This window comes from Tursiops truncatus, chromosome 11 (assembly GCF_011762595.2).
Source record: "Tursiops truncatus isolate mTurTru1 chromosome 11, mTurTru1.mat.Y, whole genome shotgun sequence".
NCBI classification, from domain to species: Eukaryota; Metazoa; Chordata; class Mammalia; order Artiodactyla; family Delphinidae; genus Tursiops; species Tursiops truncatus.
Window position 1 is genome coordinate 7,465,946 of NC_047044.1, and position 23,298 is coordinate 7,489,243.

General features: G+C 52.7%; 1 protein-coding gene across 14 annotated transcripts; it reads right to left on the reverse strand.

Annotated features, from left to right (window-relative positions):
- Positions 1-65: 65 nt before the first annotated feature.
- Positions 66-23,140, reverse strand: TEF (TEF transcription factor, PAR bZIP family member). Of its 14 annotated transcripts, none has more exons than XM_033865969.2 (5): positions 22,983-23,123; positions 14,577-14,720; positions 9,791-10,108; positions 4,725-4,973; positions 66-3,605 (listed from the first exon to the last, which is right to left on the reverse strand). In XM_033865969.2, the coding sequence occupies exons 3-5, from the start codon at positions 10,050-10,052 to the stop codon at positions 3,157-3,159; spliced, it is 960 nt and encodes a 319-aa protein (XP_033721860.1). In that variant the 5' UTR covers positions 10,053-10,108; positions 14,577-14,720; positions 22,983-23,123; the 3' UTR covers positions 66-3,156. The 14 variants fall into 14 exon arrangements, with proteins under 14 accessions (XP_033721860.1, XP_033721858.1, XP_033721857.1 ...); XM_033865967.2 differs by lacking the exons at positions 14,577-14,720; positions 22,983-23,123 and adding exons at positions 10,198-10,418; positions 13,871-14,020; XM_033865966.2 differs by lacking the exons at positions 14,577-14,720; positions 22,983-23,123 and adding exons at positions 10,198-10,418; positions 13,363-13,502.
- Between the last annotated feature and the right edge of the window lie 158 nt (positions 23,141-23,298).

Here is a 23,298-nt window from a genome sequence, read left to right on the forward strand (position 1 = left end):
TGAGGCACAGCGTGGTTAGGTGACTTGGCCTTGAAGTGGGGAGGAGAGAAAAGACAGCCCCACAATTCTCATCTCAAAATATTTAATTTCGTTTGAAAAGGATACATTCCCCGCTTCCCTCCCGCCACATCACTCCGGCCCACCGGCAGCGGCACACTCGCACGCACACACGCACATAAGGCCAGTGGGCTACGCTCTGCCTCTGCCCTCACCGGCTGGGAAGAAGGGTTTGCGCCTTGCCTCCTTCCCCAGCAAAGGTAAAGGAGAGAGAGGCCTGCTGGAATGCCAGCTCCCAGGGGAGGACGCAGAGCCCCACACACTCTGTCACGTCACATGCACTTAGAAAAATAAAACCAAGTGGTGTTCTGGCATCCCCAACACTGTAAGACAGCAATATCCACCTGGAAGTCATCTTTGCCATTTTCTAGAAAAATTTATTGCACTTAATTAACAGATGTTAAAGGAGCTCTGGGGTGGGGCTTTGCCATGGAAAACAGGGGCTTTCAGCCCTTTGCTCCCAGGGCCCTGGATGGAGAGCTACACAGCATGAAGGGGCCCTTTTCTGCCAGCCCCCATGCCTGCCACCCCACCTCAAGCAGGAGCTGCCTGCCAGGGCCACAGCAGGTCCCCTCACCAGGGTGATGCTTACCGAGTCAAGGTTCACTACTACGTGCCTTCCGCAACCTCAGGACCCAGGCAGGCAAACCCTTTCCTTTGGCCAAGAGTAAGAATTACCCAGGTCCTCCACAAGGCTGCTGGCCATTGTGAAAGCTCTCTCTCTCTCTCTGAATATATATATTTCTCTATCTAGATATACATTTATTATATGCATATTCTTGCAAGATTCTAGCTCATTCATTCATGATTTGTCTGTTCTGAGGTTGCAATGAGGCTGAAGACAGGGTGTGTAAGTAGGGATGGCGCTTCCCAGCCCACTGCAAGCCCATAGAAAGCCACTGACATTGGCGTCTCTAGTCTCCAGTGCTTTTTAGAGGATGTCAAAGATCTGAGCATAGGTGCCTCAGTCTTTGGCTGTCAGCCCCAAGACAGAGAGGGTCCAGCGGGGAGTCAAGGAGACTCCCAACTCCACAATGGAAACTGAGTAGGCACCACCCTCTCCTCCTGCAAGGGCTTGATCCTTAAGCCTGGGAAGAAGACATGCTTACCTGAGCACCCTTTTCCCCAAAATGTCAACCTCCACGGATATCTCCTTCCTGTCCCTGCCAGGCTCCTGGCTCAAAGGGGCTCTTCTAAAAGAAGCCAGCACCACACTCTTCCCAAGTAAGGAGAGAACCAGACACCCACTGGCTGGCGGCGGGGGGTTGTAAAAGGGGAGGGCACTGGCCAGGCAGAAGGTGGGACAAAGAGAAGAGACATCAGGTCATCATCTCACCCGCTGGGGTCGGAAAGTGGACGCCACCCGGAGACTAAATGTCCATCCCTTAGGGAAAAAACTGAAAAAAACACAAACCATACACTTCTGGCCAAAGAAAATGAAGAGCTTTTAAGCTGGTGGCTCTTCTACCAGTAACAAAAATGAGAAGTGCCCTCTTGGTGGGTGGCCGGACCAGAGGGAGTGTGCCTGGGCGGGACACTGACATGCCGGATGCAACTGCCCTGTCGTGGTTACAATAGAGTGAAAAGTGTGAACACGGTTTTCATAGAACCACAAAGTAAAAGTCAGGGGCCTGCAGGGAGGGCGCTGACATCCCTTGGCCTCAGGGACCCTTGTCAAGTCCCCTGGAGAGACGGGTGTGCAGGTCCCTGGAGGGCCGTGGCGTTCCCCTGGGGTGTGGTCCACGGCCAGTGGATGGCTTCCCCTGCTCTTAACATCTGTTATGAAAAGTCTTTAGGGGTCAAGGCCCAGGACTCCAAGCCACCACTTTAAATAAAGCCAGTGGTGAATGTGACAAAGTGTGCCCATTACCTCTGTCCCCTCCTTCCCACAGGCTGCCTGCCCTGAGCAAATAAATACACCCATCTCTGGGTGCCCCAGCTGACCGCAGCGAGCAGACGCTTCCACGGATCTCCGTAATTAATCTCTCGGGCAGAGCCAAAGGACGAGTCCAGCTGGACACAAGAGAAAGGAGCAGCTGGGAGATGGGCCCCTCCGCACCACACCACAGCCAGGCTTGCATGGGTGGCTGTCTCCTGGGACCCAGATCGAGGGGACCCTAGCCTATGTAAATGTCCCAAGAGCCTGCTGTTCCAAAAGAGCTGTGCTGCGACCAGGTGACCAGGTGTCCTGCCTGGTGACGCCCTCCAGGCCGCTCGCACGGGGTGGATCCTGAAGCCAGAACTGGGAAGCCCTCTTCTGCTTTTCAGGGACAGTGGACTCGGGCCTGGCCCACACGGGAAAGCAGAGCAAGAAAGAGCGGGAGCTTCTCGAGAAACATGCCCCAGCTCCCCACCTACAGTGTGAGGGGCTGTGGAGACCGGTTTTCTGAACACCATGCAGAAGGTGCATCCCAGCTCCAGGAAGTTAAGCTTCCTAGACGAGGAGACTTTTTCTTTTAAATCCAAGATCTGAGCTTGGTCACTGGATGAAAAGAAACAGCAGGCCCAGAGGCCCAGTCTGGTGGGACAAATTTGACTCAGGCAGCCTCCACAAGTGACCTGCAGAAGAGGAGATATGCACGGCGACCAAGGCTCAGAGACCACCACCCTGGGAGTCTCTCCCCAACCAACAGCGGATGGAACGCAGAGGGAACCCCTCACCAGGGCCTCCTCCTTCCAGGCCTCGGAGCCACAGAGAAAAGGGGTGAGGGAGCCAGGAATGGTTGGGTGCACTTCTGTTGCAGGCCCAGACGCAAAGCCTGTCCCAGGCTGTGCAGACACCCAGCCGCTGCGGCCTGGCACCCACGTGGACACTACAGAGGAGCTGGCATGTCTTTTTACCTTTGAGGAAGATGGGAACGGTTGTTTTTCTCTAAGACTTTCTCGGGAGGACAACAGACCCTCCCTGCCTGGAAATGCGCCCTGCTACCTGAGAAGATGTAAGGGCGACAGCCATCATGACTCATTCTGCAGAGACAGGCCAGGACGGCCCAGGCTGGAGAAGCAGGGAGAGTCAGGGAAGCCTGGGTACCCTGGAAAAGAAGAGCCCATGCTCCAGAGGTCCCCTTCCGGTCCAACTGAGACAGCCAAGAACAGAGACTAAGGCTGAGTCACCACCTCATAGATTCTCTCGCAACCCGCCAGGGAGGAGGCTGGCCCCCAGGGAAGTTGCCGTGCTGGCCATGTGATAATGAAGCTTGAACGTGAAGGCTCCTGGGGCAGGTGCACCGCCATGCGCCCACGACGAGTCATAAGTCTCCACGCAGGGGTGGGTTTCAGGGGTCCCAGGCAGAGGTCTGAGGTGAGGCAGCGTGCCCGGGTTGGGGCACGGGTTACAAGGGCCCGTACTTGGTCTCGTACTTGGACACGATGGTCTTGCACTTGCCCACCTCCTTGCGCAGCTCCGCCACCTCCGTCCGCAGGGCTGTGTTCTCCTTCTCCAGGAAGGCCGCCCGGATGGTGATCTGGTTCTCCTTCAGGCGCCGGGCGTCCCGAGACCGCTTGGCCGCCACGTTGTTCTTCTTGCGTCTCGTCCAGTACTTTTCGTCCTGTCAGGAAGGGTCCTCTGTGGGTCTCTCCTCTTTCCCATGAGGAAACCCAACCTTCCCCTCCTGCCAGCACTGCACACACCCGATTCCTCTTATAACCCACGTGGTCCAGCCAGAATGAGAGCTGGGACCCCGGGGAAGGAGCTGCATGTGCCCCGGGACACTGAGGGGCCCCGCCCTTTCCCAGGGAGGCGGGATGAGAATGCAAGCCTTTGGTGGGATCTGTGGTGGAAGGAAGGGCGCTCCACCTACTGGTGGCCTGCTCTGTGCTGCTCCAACATAAAGCACTGCCTATACTCTTGCCTCACTTAGGCACTCTGGCTGTGGCTAAGGGTGGGCACTCTGAGTCCAGTCCCCTGAGTTCACATCTTGGTTCTGCCACTTTCTAGCAGTGGAACCGTGCGAGTTCCTTAACCTCTCAATATCTCGTGCCCCTCATCTTTACAACAGGGGATAATTACAGTAATGACCTCACAGAGTTGCTTGAGGATAAAATGAGTTAATATGTACAAGGTGCTTGGCCTACCAGTGCCTGGCCTACAGTGAGGTTTACCGTATTTATTGTTGTTATTATTAAAGCCTCAGAAACATCTCAAGAGGCAGGTATGGTTATTCCTACTTTACAGATGGGGAACCTGAGGTCTGCCTGACTCCAAAGCTTACAAGAAAAGTCCTTCTTACGAGTTTTTCATCAGAGGAAAGGGAAAAACTGCAGAATCCTCCTCCCTCCCCCCTCCCAGTTGCTACAAAAGCACCAGCTTGAAGGCTGCTTGCTAGTCCCTGGGATGGCAATACACAACCATCCTCTGTCCTTCAAAGTGAGGGCTTGTTCAACCCCAGTTTCTGTGGCCTAGTGAGCTCTTGCCCGAAGGCTGGGTTGAAGCCAGGGAAGTGAGAGCATCAGCACAGCTGGCTGCCAGAAAGGAAAGAGAGAAGCTGCAGGGAGTCACGCTGGGGCCAAATGCCACCCAACTCCCTTTCTTTCTCTCAGTTGCTGCAGGATGTGGCTCTAAGCTCTGAACTCATGCCTTTCTAAATGTGTCCACAGGAGGGAGGGTGCTCTAGATGAAATCGAATGTGAAGAAGCACAGCCCCTTGGCTTCTGAACCAACACTGTACCTTCACTACAGTGGATACACCAGGTTACCTTCTGCTCATCGGGGACAAAGACCTTCTTGGCCTTTTTGATCATGGGCTGGGGCTTCAGGTCCTCCTCTGCAAACTTGTGCTTCCGAGGGTTGAACAGCTCCCCGCCCGGCACACTGGAGAGGACCAGGTCGGCAGGGTCGGGATTGAAGTTCACATCCACCTCCACGCAGTTGGGGTCGATAGGACTGGGTGTCTCCCTCTCCTTTTCCAGGGAGGATTCTGAAAGACACAGAGGCAGGTGGTCCTGAAACAGTCTAGACTCACTGGACAGCCAAGACTCACATCACACACCCAGACACCTGCTTGAATCTCAAGGTTCCACAAGCCATTGCCGCTTGGAGGGAAGAAAAACTACCACAGCACCAGCCCCCAAGCCAGATTGGCATATGTGATTCAATTCAACAACACAAACATGGAAAGAATTCTTCCCTTTAGGAACAAAATGCTCAAAAGGAAACAGAGGCCCTCGAAAAAGACAAAATTTTCCGATTGTTTTTTTCCCCCCAGAAATGTTAAGCAAAACATTAAATCATCATACCCCCTTAACTTCCTGTGGTTTCAAGTTCTCAAGTAATGAGAAACAGCTGAATCTCACCAGGAACTGTGATGGGTTAGGGACACAGACTGAATAACGAAATGGCTTCCATTTCTGAATCCCCTGAGACAAATCAGTGGCTGTGCTCATTTAGTCTTATAACAACTCTGAAAGGGAGATGGGTGTTAACCTTATTTTACAGATGAGGAAACTAAGGCTCAAAGCAATGACATGGTTTTCCCAGGATCACATGGATGGTAAATGACTGAACTAAAATTTAAGTCTGGGTCTGGCTGACTCTGAATCCTCGTTCTTCACTGCCCTACCCGGCTGTGGCTTTATAGTGGACATTGGATTTAAGGAACTTTCAGAATTCAAAGGTTATGTGTTAGGGAGAATCCCCTGGCGGTCCAGTGGTTGGGACTCCACGCTTCCGCTGCATGGGGCGCGGGTTCGATCCCTGGATGGGGAACTAAGATCCCACAAGCTGTGCGGAGCAGCCAAAACAAACAAACAAACAAACACACAAAAAAACCTGTTCAAAGGTTATGTGTTATTAGAGGTAATTTATTTAAAAAAATCTACGCCTTTGGCCTACTTGTTCAATGCTACTGATAGGAGTACACAAAATAATTATTCAGTCCACAGATACTTATTGAACACCTACTATATGCCAGGAACTGTCATGCCAAAGACAAAGCAGTGAACAAAACAAGTAAAAGTCCTTGCCTTCATGGAATGTTATTCTAGTGGGGAAGGCCAACATTACACAAGATAAATTACAAGTATCTATATAAAACTGTTAGATGCCATGTGGATATTTGAGAGAAGAACATTTCAGAGAGTGAACACCAGGTGCATGGTCTGTGCACAGGCAAGCACTGGGATAGTCAAGGAAGAGCAAAGGAGACCATTGTGGCTGCAGTGGGTGAATGAGAGGCAGGAGTAACCGGAAAGGCCCAGAACAGAAAACATGGGGCCTTTAATCCCTATAAAGCAGTGGTTCTCAATAGGGGACGATTTTGTTCTGCAGGGGATATGTGACCATGTTAGGATGGGGGATATGTTCTACTGGCATCTAGTGGGTAGAAGCCAAGGATGCTGATAAACATCCCACAGTGCACAGGACAGTCCCTCCCCAACCCCAACAAAAAAATTATCTGGTCCAAGTGTCAACAGGGCCACTGATTTTGACTTTCACCCTGAGTTGAAAGAAGTCATTGGAGGGTTCTGAGCAGAGGTGTGACATGATCAGACTTAGGTTTTAACTGGATCATGCATATAAACTAACTGTATCCTATCAAAGGGGTTAATTACAGACAAGGATGAGTGTCAGAGGAGTGAATGACCAGGGACCAATGTGGTAACTATAGGAATAAACAACAAACAGTCAAGGCACCCAAGGCTGGCAACTAGACCTCCCCTGTCCTGCTGGTGGAAGTATACATGGCTACAGCCATTTTGTACACTATTTGGCAACACCTACAAATGCTGATTGGGTAAATGTCTGATGACCCAGCTGCTCTATTCCTTTCCCGACAGAAATGCATACAGGTATTTACCAAAGACTCACACGCAAATGTTCAAGGCAGTGCTATGTACAATCCCAAACTAGAAACATCTCGTGTGCCCATCAGCTGAAGAGTGGATAAACTGTGGTGTAGTCATACAATACAACAATGGAATACCATTCACCAATGAAAATGAACAAAGTTCTGCTACAGGCAACAACATGGATGATTTTCACAAACGGAGCTGAGGAAAGAAGCTAGGCACAAAAGAATACGTACTACTTATGTCTTTTCTACAGAAGGAACTGAAAAATGAACTCTTTCATTTCTACCATGTGTACAACTCTTACTTCACCTGTATCGTGGCTTTTCTCTCTGTCACAGGAATTTTCCATAAGTATGTTCTGTAAATCTATTTTGTTAGTTACTGATGCCCACATGATTTATATGTTACTGTAAGGCTAGTTATAGGATGCTATAAATGTGAGAGTATAAATGTAATTGACTTATGATTGTTCAAAAAAAGAAGGGAGGGCTTCCCTGGTGGCACAGTGGTTGAGAGTCCGCCTGCCGATGCAGGGGACACGGGTTTGTGCCCAGGTCTGGGAAGATCCCACATGCCGTGGAGTGGCTGGGCCCGTGAGCCATGGCCGCTGAGCCTGCGCGTCCGGAGCCTGTGCTCCACAACGGGAGAGGCCACAGCAGTGAGAGGCCCACGTACCACAAAAAAAAATAAAAAAATAAAAATAAAAAAAGAAGGGAACATAATATACAGTTCCATTTACAGAACATTCGACTATAAGCAAAATGAATCTTTGGTGATGGAAATAAGGATAGAGACTACCTCTGGGGAGTAAGGACCAAGAGGGGTCCCAAGGCACTTTGGGGATCCCAACAGTGTTCTCTATCCTGATCTGGGTGGTAGTTACACAGGTGGGTTCACTCTGTGAAGATTAACTGAGTGGTATACTTATGATACTGGCATTTCTGGATGCCGTACTTCATTAAGAAGATTTACTTAAAAACAAAATCAAAGGCAAATGCCACCTAGGTGGTCTAAGGTGTAAGAAGAGGGCTCATTTCCAGTTCTGTCCCCTACCCACACATGGAACCGGCCTTGCAGGACAACCTGACCAGCACAAAAATGAGCTGCCTTCAGGGACCTCCCTGGTGGCGCAGTGGTTAAGAATCCACCTGCCAATGCAGGGGACACGGGTTCGATCCCTGGTCTGGGAAGATTGCACATACCGCGAAGCACCTAAGCCCTTATGCCACAACTACTGAGCCTGTGCTCGGGAGCCCGCAAGCCACAACTACTGCACCTACGTGCTTCAACTACTGAAGCCTGAGCACCTAGAGCCCGTGCTCCGCAACAAGAGAACAAGAGAAGCCCCTGCTTGCTGCAACTAGAGAAAGCCCACGTACAAAGACCCAATGCAGCCAAAAATTAAAAAAATAAAATTAAATAAATAAAATTTTTAAAAAAAGCGCTGCCTTCAAACAAAAATTTGGCTAGAATCAGCTGAAGCCTCTCAAGCTGAACAGTTTACAGGAAAGAAATGAGGGGCAGAGGAACATGTTAAAAGGCAGTACAGAGATATAGTCAGAAAAATCTAGCATGGGCAATACTTTACAGGACAAACAATTCAGCTTCTTCAACAAATAAATTGCAAAGAAATAAAAAGGAGAGGGGACCCCATAGATTACAAGAGATTTAAGAAACATAACTAACTGAAACATGTGGGTCTTGTTTGGCTCCTGATTCAAAGGAACTGTAAAGCAATAACACTTACGAGACAACTTTTTGGAAATTTGAATGCTGATGGATGTATTGTCAATTTCAGATGTTAAATTGGTATTTTTGCTCTGTTTTTTAAAAGAGTCCTTATAGTTTATATATATATTGAAATATTTATCGATGAAATGATACAATACCTAGGATCTGAATGAAAATAATCAGGTTAAGGGAATGGAAGAAGTTATAGAAAACAAGATAGATTACAAGTTAATTATTATAGAAGCTGAGTGATGGTTACTGGAGGTTCATTATAGCAGCCCTTTACTTTTGTATTTGAACATTTTTCCAAAATAAAAAGAAAAAAAAAATTGAGCGTCACAATTCCTTGGGTGCAGGTTCCCTGGGTTCCACACCAGTTCCTGGGGTCTTTCCTGGGAGACATCTGCCTATACGCCTCGAACTGAGCCTGCAGGAAGCTTTGCAGAGCCCCTGAAACAGGGGCCATGCCTCCTCTGGTGGGTTCGTGACCCAGGGGCATGAAAACCAACCGACTGATCTCCAGAGGTAAAACAGAAAAAGGACACGAGGATGCGGGAGGAATCCCAAAGACGATATCTGTCCTGGCAGCAGAAATGCCTTCTTCATGCCAGTGCCTGAGCAGGACCTGGCTAAGCAGCCAAACATCCTGGGTTCAATGCTGCCTCCACTTCCTACCGGCTGTGTTACCTTGAGCAAGTTACCTAACTTCTCAGTCTCCTCACCTATAAAATGAGGATAACAGTATCAGTCTCACAAGGGGGTTTTTGTGAGGATTATGTTAATGCCTGGCCCAGAGTAAGTGCTAAATATTATAAATGTTAGCTGTTGTTGTTGTTATTATTAGTGTCGCCTGAGCTTCCTAATCATCTGTGGCGAGGTGCGTGTGGGGGTAAAGAGCAGCACCGAAGATGCAGAAGGGATTTCTATCCTGTGAAGCCTCTGGCTGGGAGGGGTCGCTCCACCGGGCTAACCAGCTGCGGCAAACAACCAACAGAAAGGCTCCGGCTGCTGCCGAGGGGACTGCTGTTTTCATGTCCAGCCTTGGGGGGCTGTCCTGAAGGGTGAGGAGCACAGGGTTTCTGCTCCCTGTAGGCCCACTGGGACCTCCCCTGAGAGGAGGGGCTCACTAGGTGCGTGGACACAAGCAGCCCTCAGCGGGAAGCAGACTTCCTTGGATGCGGCAGGTGGCCCTGCCCGAAGGCCCATCACCAACCTGTGCTAGACACGGTTTCCGAGGGCTGAAAGACAGCAGTGGAGGAGGATGGTGGGGATGCCGTGGAGGAGCTGGCTGACTCCTTCCCTTCTAGCTCAGCCACAGGCAGCAGCAGGTTCTGGGCCAGGTGGGTGGGGCTGGCAGGGATGCCATTCTCCAGCAGGAACTCATCCAGGTCCATGTACTCCAGGTGGAAAGACTCGCCATCATATGGGATGGTCTTGTCCCAGATGGGTGGCATGAGGGAGGCAGAGACGGCCATGGTGCTGGCTGCTGCAGCCTCGTCTTCCTCCAGCTTTTCCTTCCCCTTTTCCTTATCTGCAGACACAAAATCTGTGATGAGACATCACTCAAGAGGGTTACTCAATCCCAGGAGCCGAGCAGTGAGCCTCACAGGGTGGACCCACCTCTCTCGGAGTCCTGATCCATCCATGAATGTCAAGAGCCCATTCTATTCTCCAGTTATAACCTGGTGCTTGAACCAGGAGCAATGGTCTCCTTTAGAGATGGCAGCAGACCCTCATCCGTGCCTGGGTTTCCTAGGATGCTCTCCATAAGCTCTGAGGCCTGATGTATCCCCAGGGTTAATTCAGAATGGGCTGTGGGATTACCATCTGCCGGAGAGAGGCTACAGGGAGGAAACGGAGTTTCTGACCCTTCCTGATAGCTTAGGAAAGGGCTGATTCCTCAGGCCAAGAACTTTTGTGTTCTCCTGTCCTGTCCCCTCCAGCTGCGCTTCTCCACAGCAACCCAGCCCGGGGCTTGAATCCCAGCTCTGCCACCCACTGCAGTGATGTGTGACTTTAGCCATGTTACTCAACCTCTCCCAGCCTCAGTGTCCTCCACTGTATATAAGGAAAAAGCTGCCTCTTTGGTGAAGATGAGAGGTAACATTTGAAAGTGTCTTGTAGAGCTCCTGGCACATAGCAGGCATTCATTATTACCGGGAGCTTGTTCAGGGCAGGGATTGTGTCTGATTCATTTCTAGATCTCGGGGACCAATACAGGAGCAGGCAGACAGTGAGCCATAGGAAGCTGTGTATAATGAATGAAGAAGGCTGGGTTTGTAAACAGACTCCCTTCAGGTTTCTCAAAAGGAGAGGGCCTGGAGCTGTCTTTTCAGGACCTTTTTCAGAGCAACCATTTCAAGAGACTTCTATCCCTGAATAAGCAGAGAAGACTTAAGGCAGGTTTTCTGGGAGGGAAGAGAGGGGTGGAGCTGTAGAAGAAAGCCTGCTCCCATTCAAAGCAAAACTGATCAATCAGTGGGGACGGGATCCCACCTAATTGTTTCAGCCCAGAAGTTATACACGTGGATTGGATATCCAAGAAAGGGTAAATTAAGAAAAAAAGACAAAAGAAAAATGTGACAAGGTTGGAAGGAAATCAATGTGACAGGGAGGCTAATCAGAGAAGTGGGAGATAAAATCATGACAAGTTCATAATAGGTTTTCAAATTGAGGGAGACAACTTTGAATTCTGGATTCTGAAATGAAAAAGAGAAATCAAATATGATTATGTTGGAAATGAACCAGTCATGCACGGACTCCTAGACCACAGACAGCCAAAAAGCAGCCTGTTGGTCCAATAAAAATGGACACACCCAGTGAGTTAAGAAGGTGGAGGTTTTGACAAACAGAATTTGGTCACGGCTTCTAATACAAATTAACTCGAATTCTTGCAACTGCCTTCTGTACCAGGCTTTCGTTTAAAACCAAATGGGAAGTGAGACAGCCAAGCTTTGGTGGGCTGGGTGGGCCAGATGGCCTCCCTGGTCTCCTTCCTTGGGATACTGACTCTACATTCTGTTCAGAAATGACTGAGATCCATGTTGGGCGGGGTCATGGGGATCAAAGGAGGCAGGAGAAGGGAGGAGACAGAAAAACAGCCCTACTAAAAGGACGAGTAACACTGAGTTCCAGGTTTTGTCTGGCCTAAGCAATTAAGCATATTTTTAATCAGTGTTTTTATAAGATGGAGTTTTAATTGTAAGAGATGATAAAGGCCCCTCACTCAGGTCAGAGGGATTGACATCATCAGCGGTTGCCAGTGATACTGTAAAGAGCATGTAAGGGCTAGTTCCGTGACCTTGAGGAAACATCCTCACCTCTCTGAGTGTCAGCTTTCTCCATCTGAGAAGTGGGGTAATCCCCTACTGGATGGCTGTGGAAGACTAAATAGAGATTATGCTGAAGTGCTCTGTGAGCATTCTGCAAAGGTAAGGTAGAACTATTGTGATGGATGGTTATTATTCGGTAATCTGACAGAACCTGACAGATGTGGACACCTGTCCTGAGGCAGCTTAACTCAGCCCCAGATTTGGAACAAAGCATTGCCTTAAAAACAAACAAAAGGGTCTGTGCATATGAGGTCCTGAAGCAGGAGAAGAGAGCCTGGCCTCACCTGATGTGTGGAAGCTATTGGTAACCCAACCCATAGGGATGGGAGCCTGAGAACACACCCAGGAAAGGAAGATAAATGGCATTTTAAAAAATAAAATTAATCCCCCCAGACAGGTAATTCACAAAAGGCTCATTCCTTCCCAAATCCCTGAACTACACCAGTGGTTCTACAAAATTAAAATCTCTCAGATTGAAATCCTCCCTCAGTGCACCTAAACTCCACTGTAGGTGGCACTCCTGCTGCTCCCTGAACCTCATGTGCCCAGGCCAAAAAACAAGGCCAAACCTGCTTTCCACATAAGCCCCAGGGACCCTTGTGGCCTAGGAAACAAGACAAAACCCAGCCCTGCCACTGTGGCCCCAAAGACTAGGGTCAGCCCCAAACAACCAGGTGAAGGGCCTCAGTGGCCTCGTTCTAACCCTCATCCCTCTACCTGTCTCATCCCAACCTCCCCCTCAGAAGGCGCCTCCCATTCCTTCTCCTGACACCCCTCCCCCACCTCAGCAGCAGCCCTGAAACTCATTTCCAGAAAATCTCCAGTGAGTACCTAGTACCTGGGGATACTCACACGCAGGGATGAAGACAGGTCCTCCTCTCAGGAGGGGGGACGGCCATATACGAAGACAATTCGCTATCACGGCCTCTCAAACTTTAGTGGACTTTGGAATCACGGAGGTGGGGTGGGGCTCTCCTTAAAATGCAGATTCCTGTCCCAGGAGCCGCAGAGTCGGTGGGTAAAGGGTGGGGCCCAGAAATCGGCATTTTAAACAAGCACCCCAAGTGATTCTGATACAGGCGTCCCCAGAAAAGGCGCCCTGGAGCCTCGTTTAAGGGGCTGCTGCGACCCCCATCAGCCTCCTCAGTAAACCTTACACGTCGCGCGCGCTCCCGGCCGCCCCAATGAACCTCCTCACTGCGACCCCTACTCTACCATCTCCCTCCTGACCCTTCCCCGCCAACCCCCATCTGACCCAACCTCTCTCAACTCATCCCCGACCTTCTCTTCCCACCCCCTTTGCCTCGCCCTCCGGGCCCCTCATCATCCCTGGCCCCACCCCCCTCCGCTGGACCACTTCACCCCGACCTCCGACCTCCGAGGCCCCGCCCTCACAAGGCCCCGCCCCTGCAGAAACCCCGCCCCCAGGCGCGCGCGGACCCCCTCCCCTCACCTAGGCGCGCCTCGCGCGGGGGGTTCTCCATCAGCTTCTTCAGGACCAGAGGGAAGGAGCCCGGCAGGCCCCTTTCCCCGGCTGCGCGCCCCGGCCCCGGGCCCGGCCCCGCCTGCGGCTCTACAGGCGGCTTCTTTCCGCCGCCCGCGTCGGACATCGTGCCCCGCGCTCTGCTCGCGCGCCTCGCCTCCCCCGCCCGCCCCCCGAGATGGGACGGAGCCGTGCGACCCGCCGCAGCTGCCGACACGGGCAGCTATTGCGCAGGCGCCCAGCGGCACCCCCGCCTCCCTCCATCCCTACCCCGCCTGCGGACAGGCTCTGTCATATTAATTATTCATAAGGCCAGGCCAACTTCCCCGGATGGCAGCCTTAGATTGGCCCGCCCTGCGAGAGGGGCAGGCTCAGCCTTCCGGGCCGTAATTGGTTAGGCCGCCCGGGTAAACGAGACACGTGCGGGGCCAGGTGAGGAGCAGGGCCGAAGGCCCCGCCCCGTCCGCCTCTCTGTCACCTGATTGGTGCCTGCTGGAGTCTTGGTCGTAGGCCCTTTTCGGCGACAGCCCCTTCCCTTCTACCAGCGGTTTCACCTTCGCCTCCTTCTTCGTAACCCCTGCCCTTCTTTCGGAACACTATAACCGGTCTCCCTTCCCTCGCATCCCAATCTCACCACCTTCTGGACGCGCTGAAGGGAGGCGGGGCTGAGAGCAGCCATGCCAGCGGGGGGAGCCTATCAGAGAGCCCCCCCCCCGCGCGGGTCACGTGGAGATGCAGCCGAGTCCAGTCGCGTGGGGAGGGGGAAGAAGGAAGGCGCGGAACAGCCAATGGAGGGCGGGGGCGGGGCCCGGGGCGGTGCACGAGGCGCAGCACGTGCGGGGCTGCGGCGGGGCGGGGCGCAGCGGGCATTTCTATTCCGGGGACTCTGCCCAGGGTCGTGGGACAGGGACGCAGAGGCCAGTCCTCACCCTACCTCCCCCGCGATCTAGAGGCTGGCTGAGGGCAGGGCCGGGGACGGCGACATGTTCCCGTAGGGACGGCCGGAGCAGGCTTGGCCGCCGCTGAAGGGGGTGTCAGGTTCCTCACTGATCCCGGGTTTCTGGTGCGGGCGTGGCGGCCAGATAAACACTAGCGTGGAGGGAGCATTCTTGAGGCCGCGGGTGGAGAGAGAGAGCCCGGCCCTGAGCCAGAGCCAGAGTACACGCTTCCGTCCTCGCACTTACTAGTTTGTGACCTTGGGAAAGTCCAGTTGCTTCACTTGAGCCTGTTTCTTCGTCCATAAAATTTAGGGGTTGGGCTAGATAATCTCTAAAAGCCCTAAACAGCTCTGAAATTCTGTTCCTCTCTAGGACCTTCCCTTCTTTTTCCTAGGGAAAAAAATAAAAAAAATTCCTTTACACAGGGTACCGGTTACACATTTTGTGGGACAACTACCTCTTCTCAAAATATTTACAAATACTCCCTGGGAGTTCCTCAGGAAACACCTAAAAATACAAAACGTGAGGGGGTACACAAGTGTGGAGGCCTTATAGGAAGCTGCTCCTAAGTGGCGCCCAGAACTTTGTACCTCTTTACAGCACAGATTATACCCTGCCTTGAACCCAAACAAAACTAGACTCTCCCTCCCTGAGAGGGCAGGGACTTCGGCTTATTTGTCCTGTATCAGCCAGTGACTCCCGCCTTCCACGAACGAGGCTGGGGAATGGCAGGGCCTGGTCCCTGGTTCATAGGGTAGGTGCATGACCGCAACACCCAGCTAGATGAAAGTTGTCAGGCTGATGCAATCAGAACTGGGAGTTGAGGAGGAAGAAGAGGCTGGGCCCCTGAGCAAGCCTGGAAATCAAGAGGTTTGAAGAAAATCTGGGTGGTGGTTGAGGTCAGGGGATGGAGCTTGACTCCAAAATTCAAGTTCTTATGGCCACACTAATTAGACTTCAGTCGCTTTCTGACTCTGATACCTGCAGCCAATTGCTTCATCTCTCCAGGCCACCTTTCCTTATATGTCAGACGGCGATAGGGCAGGATTGACCTTGTGAGGCTTCCTAAGCCAGTTCGTATAAAATGTACAATTGCAACCCTGCCACAAACAGTAGTTTTCATAGCTTTACTACCACTGATGGGTACAAATCCACTGCTTGGTGTATCCGTTATCCTAGAGGCAGGTATGGTGCCCATGTCGCTGTTTAGTGAAAGTGCTAAATTGTGTACAGAACATTTGTTGTGTTGCAGAGTTGTTGTTAGTGGTATTCTGTATGTGGCTAAACTAATATATGTTTAGGATAAACTGACCTAGAGGTTTTGTTTTATTGTGTTTTTTTTTTGCGGTACGCGGGCCTCTCACTGTTGTGACCTCTCCCGTTGCGGAGCACAGGCTCCGGACGCGCAGGCTCAGCGGCCATGGCTCACGGGACCAGCCGCTCCACGGCATGTGGGATCTTCCCGGACCGGAGCACGAACCCGTGTCCCCTGCATCGGCAGGCGGACTCTCAACCACTGCGCCACCAGGGAAGCCCTGACCTAGAGGTTTTTAGAAACAAAATTCAAAGGACGGTCCGAGGAAATTGATTAAAACAATGTATGAAGTTTTAAAAAAAATGGCTAGTTTGGCCGCAGAGCAGCTTGCTGGATTAGAGTTAAATGTATATTTTCATGGCTAATGTGACATTATTGAAGAGAAAAAATTTCTCAAGATATTAGAGGAGGATTTGTAGTAACATAACAGTGGAAGGTTATAACATTCGTTTTATGACAAAGGTGGTATGTAGTAAGAGGGAGTAAAGATTTAGATTTTTTTTTTTAAGGCTGCAGTTGTCCAAAAGGGATAATGCCTACTCTGCTTATCACCCGTCCTGGAGCAACTGATTAAACAGGCGAGTGGCACTGGTGAGAAGCTCAGTAAGCAGCTTAGGGCCTTAAAACTTAGTTTTGATTTGGTCCTCTGTTCATGTACCAACACTCCCCAAAGAGGGATTTTTTTCCCCTGGACAACCGCAGGGTAAATGGTGTGTCACAAACACCACGGCAGGAACATTATAAACATGTTCTCTCTCGTGCTTACTTGCAAGCTGGGAGGTGAGCTACACTGCCAACTGGCAGCACTCAACAGCACCATCCTGGAGGCGGGAGCCATTATGTTCTTGTCTTCATTCTCCGGCTGATCCGAGAAGAGCCACAGCATCCTGTCTCTACCTCTGCCTCCTATCGTAAAGTGGGAATAACAGCGCAGCCTTGCCCCTTCTCTTAGTGGAGGAATAAATGTCGTGAGAAGTAATTGGCTAATTTCCATAGTGTTTGTGAGCCCAACAAAGAAAGAAACTCTATAAAAAGAACATGTTATTACATGGTTAAGACTTCAAAGCTATGAAGTGATACCTTAGTATTTTATAGTAATAGGGTTTCAATGCAGCAACTTCTTGAGGGAAATGTGGTCCTGGGGCAGCAGTGACTTTGTGGGGTTGGGACGCAGACCTGGGTAGAGTCTCTCCACAGCACTGTCCAGCCACTTGTCCTTGAGCTAGGGACTTCTGCTGCCTAAGTCTCAGTTACTTTTCTCTTGGAAACGGAAATGGCTCTGCTTACCTCATAGAGTGGTTATGAGGATTACGTGTGGGAAGCCTGAACAGCATATGGCGTGGAGTGCGTGGGCCTCCACCCTTCCCCTTCATTCAGGTTGTGTCGGGTGAGGAGTACGATTATTTTGGGTGAGGGGACAAGGCTGTGAGTGGGTTCTTCAGTCTAAGCTACTGCAGAGAAAGGATGTGAAACATCCATTTTCCAGAGCTGGACTGGCTTTCAATTCTACTCTTTAGAGTTCCAGAAACTTGCTAACCAACCCAAGTTAAAAATTTAATTCGGTTGAGCATATGCAGAACAGGTGCCTTTCATTAAGCCGCTATACCAACTTGGATTATTTAAATTTGAAGTTCAGAGGAACTAAAACTCCAGCATGGGAGCCTTTGACCAGATACCGCATAATGATCTCTTTGGCCACATAGTCAGCACCTAACAGGACAGTACGACTCCGTCTTCTGACTTACTGCACAATGTGACATGATGTAAGAGCAGGACGGTGAGAAGGCTTCCATTGAGCTCTAACAAAGCCCAGTGATCTGGGTGCTTTGCGATACCAAATGCAGGAGAGCACAGAGCTTTGTTCAGGGTAGTAACTCAGTAAGTATTTGTCGGCTCGCTCTGTTGTGGGTGCTGGTAGGAGGGTTAACAAAACCTTTCAGAGCCAAGTCATATACATCTGGAACGTTATTAACGTGAAATAACAGTCATTGTGTTTGATTCACAATCAAACCTGGAATAACAAACATGAACCCTTTTTATGGCAAGTCTCCCGCCACTGGCCTTGCCCACAACTGCCGCCTTTCGAGCCCACATACCTCGTGGCTGCATGGTTCTGGGCTGTGGTTTGTACCTCGGTCTCAGTGTGTCCTAGGGGAGAAGTGGCAGGTGGAGGCCCTTCGCTAACTCTTGCCCATCTCTTCAATACTCTCAAGAGTACCAGTTTCCTGTTCGGCTTGCATTTTGTCCGCTGCCCAGGTTTGGACTGTAGAAGGGAATGCCCCAAGAGCCATTTCCAGAGAGCAGCCCTCACCTCCAGGCTCTGCCACGTCTCAACAGCCACTTCCTGACAGCCAAGGGCTCTCCAGTGGAGGCTGTGTTGGTGCAGTGGTAGGGTGTGGGCTCTGGAGCTGGAACATCTAGGTCTGATTCCTGCTTTGACTACTTCCTGTGTGACCATGGGCAAGTTACTTAACCTCTGAGCCTGAGAAGTAAAGGAGTCAATTCAGGCGCACTGCTGAGACTAGCACTTGGAGCATAGCAAGTGCTCACCTGAGGTTGTCACTTACCACAATTTCATGTTGGGTTGTCCTCGAAACACCCTGTCCCTCCTAAGCTACCACTTCCCCAATAATAGTGTGTGTGTGCGTGTGTGTGTGTGTGTGTGTGTGTGTGTGTGAGGCGGACCTTGCAGGCAGGGAGGTGATGGCCTCACTCTTCTTTATGACCTTCTAGGCCCTGCAGGCTCTCCCCATTGCGGGTCTCTCCAACCTCACCTCAAAGTTCTTGATGTACCTGGCTCTTTGTCACCCTCCAGGCTTTGGCTCAAATGTCACCCCCTCAGAGAGGCTGGCCCTGACCTCCCTGATTGCTGACTCTCTGTCTCCCCGCTGGAATGCAAACAGCAGGCGAACAGGGGCAGTGTTTGTCTCACTTGCCCCTGTGCCACAAGTGTAGCAAGGACTCAACGTGATGAATGTTTGGATGACTCGAGAGGTACTGCCCTGAGACCTGGTTCCAGAGACCCCAGGGAATCCCGTGGGTAGGGGGGAGCCTGGAAGCCAGCCAAGCTGGGTTGGAGCCCCTCGACAACTGTGTGGCCTTCCCATCGCTGAGTATTAACCTCCTCATCTGTACGATGGATCATCACAACTCCCTTGCAAAGCCATTTCACAGATGGAGATGCAAAAGCACTGAGCACGGTTCCCAGGACACACCTGGGAACCAGGGGCCTTTAGAACCAGGATTCATTCCTTTAGCAACCTAGCCTTGGGACAGGCCCGTTAAGATGTAAAAGCCATCTGGACTGCTGGACACTGCTGTCAGTCTCTGGCACTCGGTGAGAATGAGTTTCTCACGTTTCCCTGATCGGTGATGGGGATGGGATGGGGTGGGGGGACAGGTAGAGAAGAAGGATGAGTCCCTGACGCTGGGGTGAAGAAAAGGCAGGCCTGCATGCTGGCCCCGAGGGTAGCCAGTTCCTCTGAGCGTGTTTCCTTGCCATTTAGGTGGTGGTAACGAGGGTTAGAACTAACACATCCAGTACAAAGAAGGTCCCTTCCCGCACTTCTTCCCTGGAAGCAAACTTCATGATTTCTCGGGTTTGCTCTGGTTCCCCAAGACTGGGAGTGGAGGCGACCACATGGACCTTACTGATGCCAAGCCCAGGACAGCCCAGGCTGCACTGAGTCCACTCTCTCGCCTGTTCACCTCAATTCCCCAAGAGGAGGCTACCCAGACCCCTGCCTCTGCCCCAGCGAGTCCCACTGAGATCTGGCCTGTTATCATTCAGCCCTTTCTCTGGCCAGCTCAGCTGGCCTGTCCTGTTTGGTGCGGGGCTGTTGGCACCATGCCCCCAGGAGCCTCAGCACGTGTGTCCAAGGAGACAGCCCTGAGTATGCTCCCACAAACTTGCAACGTCCCCTTCTTTCAAGGAGAATATCCATGGAAAGGAGGGTGGAAATGAGGGAGTGAAGGTCGGATTGCAAATGTGATGTCCGTGGAAGGAGCATAATGCCAGGCCCAGCTGCCATTTGCCTTTCACAGAGAAAACAGTGGGGCACTTCACAGTTTGCAAATGCTCTCACACGGGACAGCTCACTTAATCCTGGCCACAAGCCTGTGAAGCAAGCATTCTTCTCACAGACTGGGGATGGAGAGAGGCAGATCAAGGATACCGTGCTGGGTGGCCCACAGCGATTCTGGTTAGGAGCTCCTGACACGGGGAACCTGCCTGCTCAGCTGAAAGTGATGGCCTTATTCAACCTCTGGTATGCTTTCACGCTACATGGTTCCCTGAAAAGGAGGCCCGAGTGACCAAAGTTGGCAGAAAGATGAGGGGCGGCCTCTGAACACAGCCAAGGAATGAGGGAAGGATAGGGTGTAAAGAGCTAACAGTGTGGTTTAGAGAAGCAGGGTCTTTCCAGAATCTGGAGAAGGAAGTGTGAGAGCAAGCAGCCTGGAACAGAATGGCCTCTTGGAAGAGGATCCTTGGGAGAAAAGGCAGGTGCGGAAACAGGAAGAACAGTCCTTAGGGGTCAGGGCCCAGAGGCAGAGGGGAAACTGAGTCAGAGCTCGGGACACAGACCCACTCTCTGGCTGGATGTAGATTTCTCTGCCTACAAGAAAGTTGGTTGAACGGGTGGCTCAGAGTGAGGGGCCACCGGGTGGTGGCTGTAGCCTGAGGCCGAGGAGTCTCGAGCCTGGTCAGCACTGTTGGAGGAAGTCTGCTTACCCAGGAAAGGGGGGAGCCTACACAGGCTGGGGTGGGAGGCCCAGGGCAGCAAAGGTGAGAGGCCCCGAGGTCGGGGCTCAGGGAGCGTCCTTGATTTAGAAAATGGAGAGGCTGCAGGGAGAGCAGAGTCTCGTGAGCGCACGTTCTCACCCTCCGCACGGCTCCCCTCTGATGTCCCCTCCCGCTGGACCCAAGGTGTGCTCTGCATGTGACCCCCGTGTGAGCTGAAGCACAGTCACCGGGCTGGGGAGAGTGGGGACTTTGTAAAGAGGTCTCCGTCCCCCACCCCGGAGAAACCTGCGCCGCTCACACCACAGCACTGGGCGAGAAATCCTGAGGGGCAACCCGGGGGTCCGAAGCCAGAGTGAGGGATGCACGCGGGGGAGAAGCCCTTGAACGACACGGGTTTGAACCGCGCGGGTCCACTTACACGTGGATTTTTTCACTAACTACGTACAGTACTATGTGATCTGTGGTTGGTTGAATCCAAGGATGTGGAAACATGTACCCACGGGGTGACTATAAAGTTATACGCAGATTTTCAGCTGTGAGGGGGGTTGAACCCCTGACCCCCATGTTGTTCAAGGGTCAACTATGCTTGCTACATGCCCACTGGAAATCCTAGTTGTGATGGTGTGTGTACTCTCTTCACCAAGGTATAGTGCCTTCAGCTGGATACTTTTATTTTTATGAAAGATTTGGAGAGTCTGGGAGCTTTGGAAAGTGGCGAATGCAGGTTAGGGGCAGTAATAAGAGTGAGGTCTTTGTGGGTTTCACTGATCCCCTTGACTCTTCGACCCTCGTCCCCTTATTTCATCCACCCATTGGCATCTGTCAGTCTGTCCGGGTCTCATGCTTCTGACTCTCAGTGAGACACCACGTAGAGAAGTGATAGGAGGTGGCCTGAGACTCTGCTCCATCTCCCGTGGACCAACCCAGCTGTACCAAACCAGCTGTCCTCTGTGAGGTCGCCAGTTCTCAGCAGAGCTCTCCCTGAGACCCTGGGCGAGTCCCCTCCGTGCTGGGCCCTGACTTCGCCGTCCACGGTGCGCAGTGGGGACTTTGCAGCTGTCGCGGGGCTCTGGGGACCAGCTGGGAGCCGGGGACCAGCAGCTGCTGCTGCTCTTCATAGACCTTGTTATTCAGGTCCGAGGAGCAGCGCCCTGAGTTGCCCCCCAGACCCCTTCCCTGCCCAGCCGGGAGCTGACCGTGCAGACCCGCCGGCAGCCCAGCTGCTCCCTGTGCCCGCACTGGGCCACCTGGGCCACCCTACCGTCCCTGGGTGCCCGGACCAAGAAGGGAGCCCTATTCCTCCAGCTTTTGGAAGGACTTCCAGCCTCACCTACCCACATGGGGTGTTCAGAGATGGCAAGAAAAAGTCACCTGTGGTTCATCGGCCAGGCTGAGTTGAGAGTTTCGAGGTGATGGGCTTCTCCTGGTGAGCAGCTGGGGTCCTGAGTGCCAGGAGGGCACAGACTGCCCACAGGTGAGGCCTGAGGGGGGCCTGGAGCTAGATGAGAGAGCCCACGGGGAACCCTGCCCCGAGCTCTAGGAGCCGCCTTCTTCCCTCGGGCTGTGTCTCCATGAACGGAGCCTGCCGCTCTCCTTTCCTGAGCCTGGCTCCCCGAGGTGTGTCAGGGCAGGGGCTGTGGTGTGTGTCCTCGGCCTCCGGTTTGGGAGTGGCCTAAGGGTTCCGTGGAAGGAAGTCCTGTGGGGACAGCCAGGGCTGACTGGTGATGAGATGTGTCAGGTGCCAGCACGCAGGTGAGGGAGAGGCCTGAGAAAGGTCCCTTGAGGGGACACCTGGGACTCCTGTCAGACTCTGGCAGCCGAGGGCAGCTGGGCTCCTTTAAAGGCGCCTGTGCAGTTTGAGCAATGAGGACCTGACATCTTCGAACAGAAGCGATTTGGAGAAATATTTGGCAAGAGGGGGCCCCCTGAGCAGGCTGGCGCCCAAAGTTCGCATGGCCCTGGGCCTCTCGGGCAGGACTCGGGAGACACCTGGTGCCGGCTGCTCGCTCTGCCCCTCGGTCCACACCCTCCTCCGCCGGCTCCCTCGCCCCGTGTTTGCCTGTGGTATCCTAGGAACCGGGGCTTCCAGCCTGTGGTCCTGTTACATAACAGCTTCCATCCCATCCACGGGTTCAGCCCTCCAGCGAGCGGAAGCCGAAGCAGACGCCCAGAGGAAAGCCTCTTCTCCAGACACGGGAGGCTGCCCGAACCTACAGTCTCTGCCAGCCCCCTGCCACCCCAACATGCAGAGGGAGGAAACTTAACAAGCAGTCAGCATCCAGTGCGTACTCTCAGCAGGGCCCTCTGGTCCTGTCCTTGTCCCGTGTGAGCACGGCACCTGTCAGTGGCCACACGCTGGCCACGGCTTCCCAAAGCTAGCAGGCCCTGGGGGCAGTCCCTGAGTGACGGTGCCACTCCCTACCGTGTCCCTCTCTGCACCCCAGCCCTTCCTCGCCCAGGAAGAGGCTAAGGGCAGACCGCTGCTGGGAACCCTCCCTTGCCTGGAGATGCCTATCCGGCCAATGTGCCTACGGCGGCCTCCACCCCTTGGGCACCTGGGCAGCCAGCCATCACAGACCACGTCCTCTCCTACCTGTCCTCTTCTCTGGCCAAGGCAGAGAGTGCTCCAGCAGGGACTTGAGGACCTCAGGCATGTCCATGGCGGGGGCCACTCCAATCCTGTCGCAGCTCGACATGGCCCGGCAGGGGGTGCTTGCTGGGGGAGTTTAGAAGCAGCTGGAGAGGCAGGAGCTGGCCGGGGAGCCACAGGCTCTGGAGGCAGGCGGGGCGGGAGCCCGAGGCAGCCAATGGGCAGCACGGGCCCTGGCCCGCCCGTCCACCCCCCGACTCGGCCCCCTGCCAGCTCGGGCTGCAGCCAGGCCTTCCCTTCCTGCTGCCTGGCAGGGCGG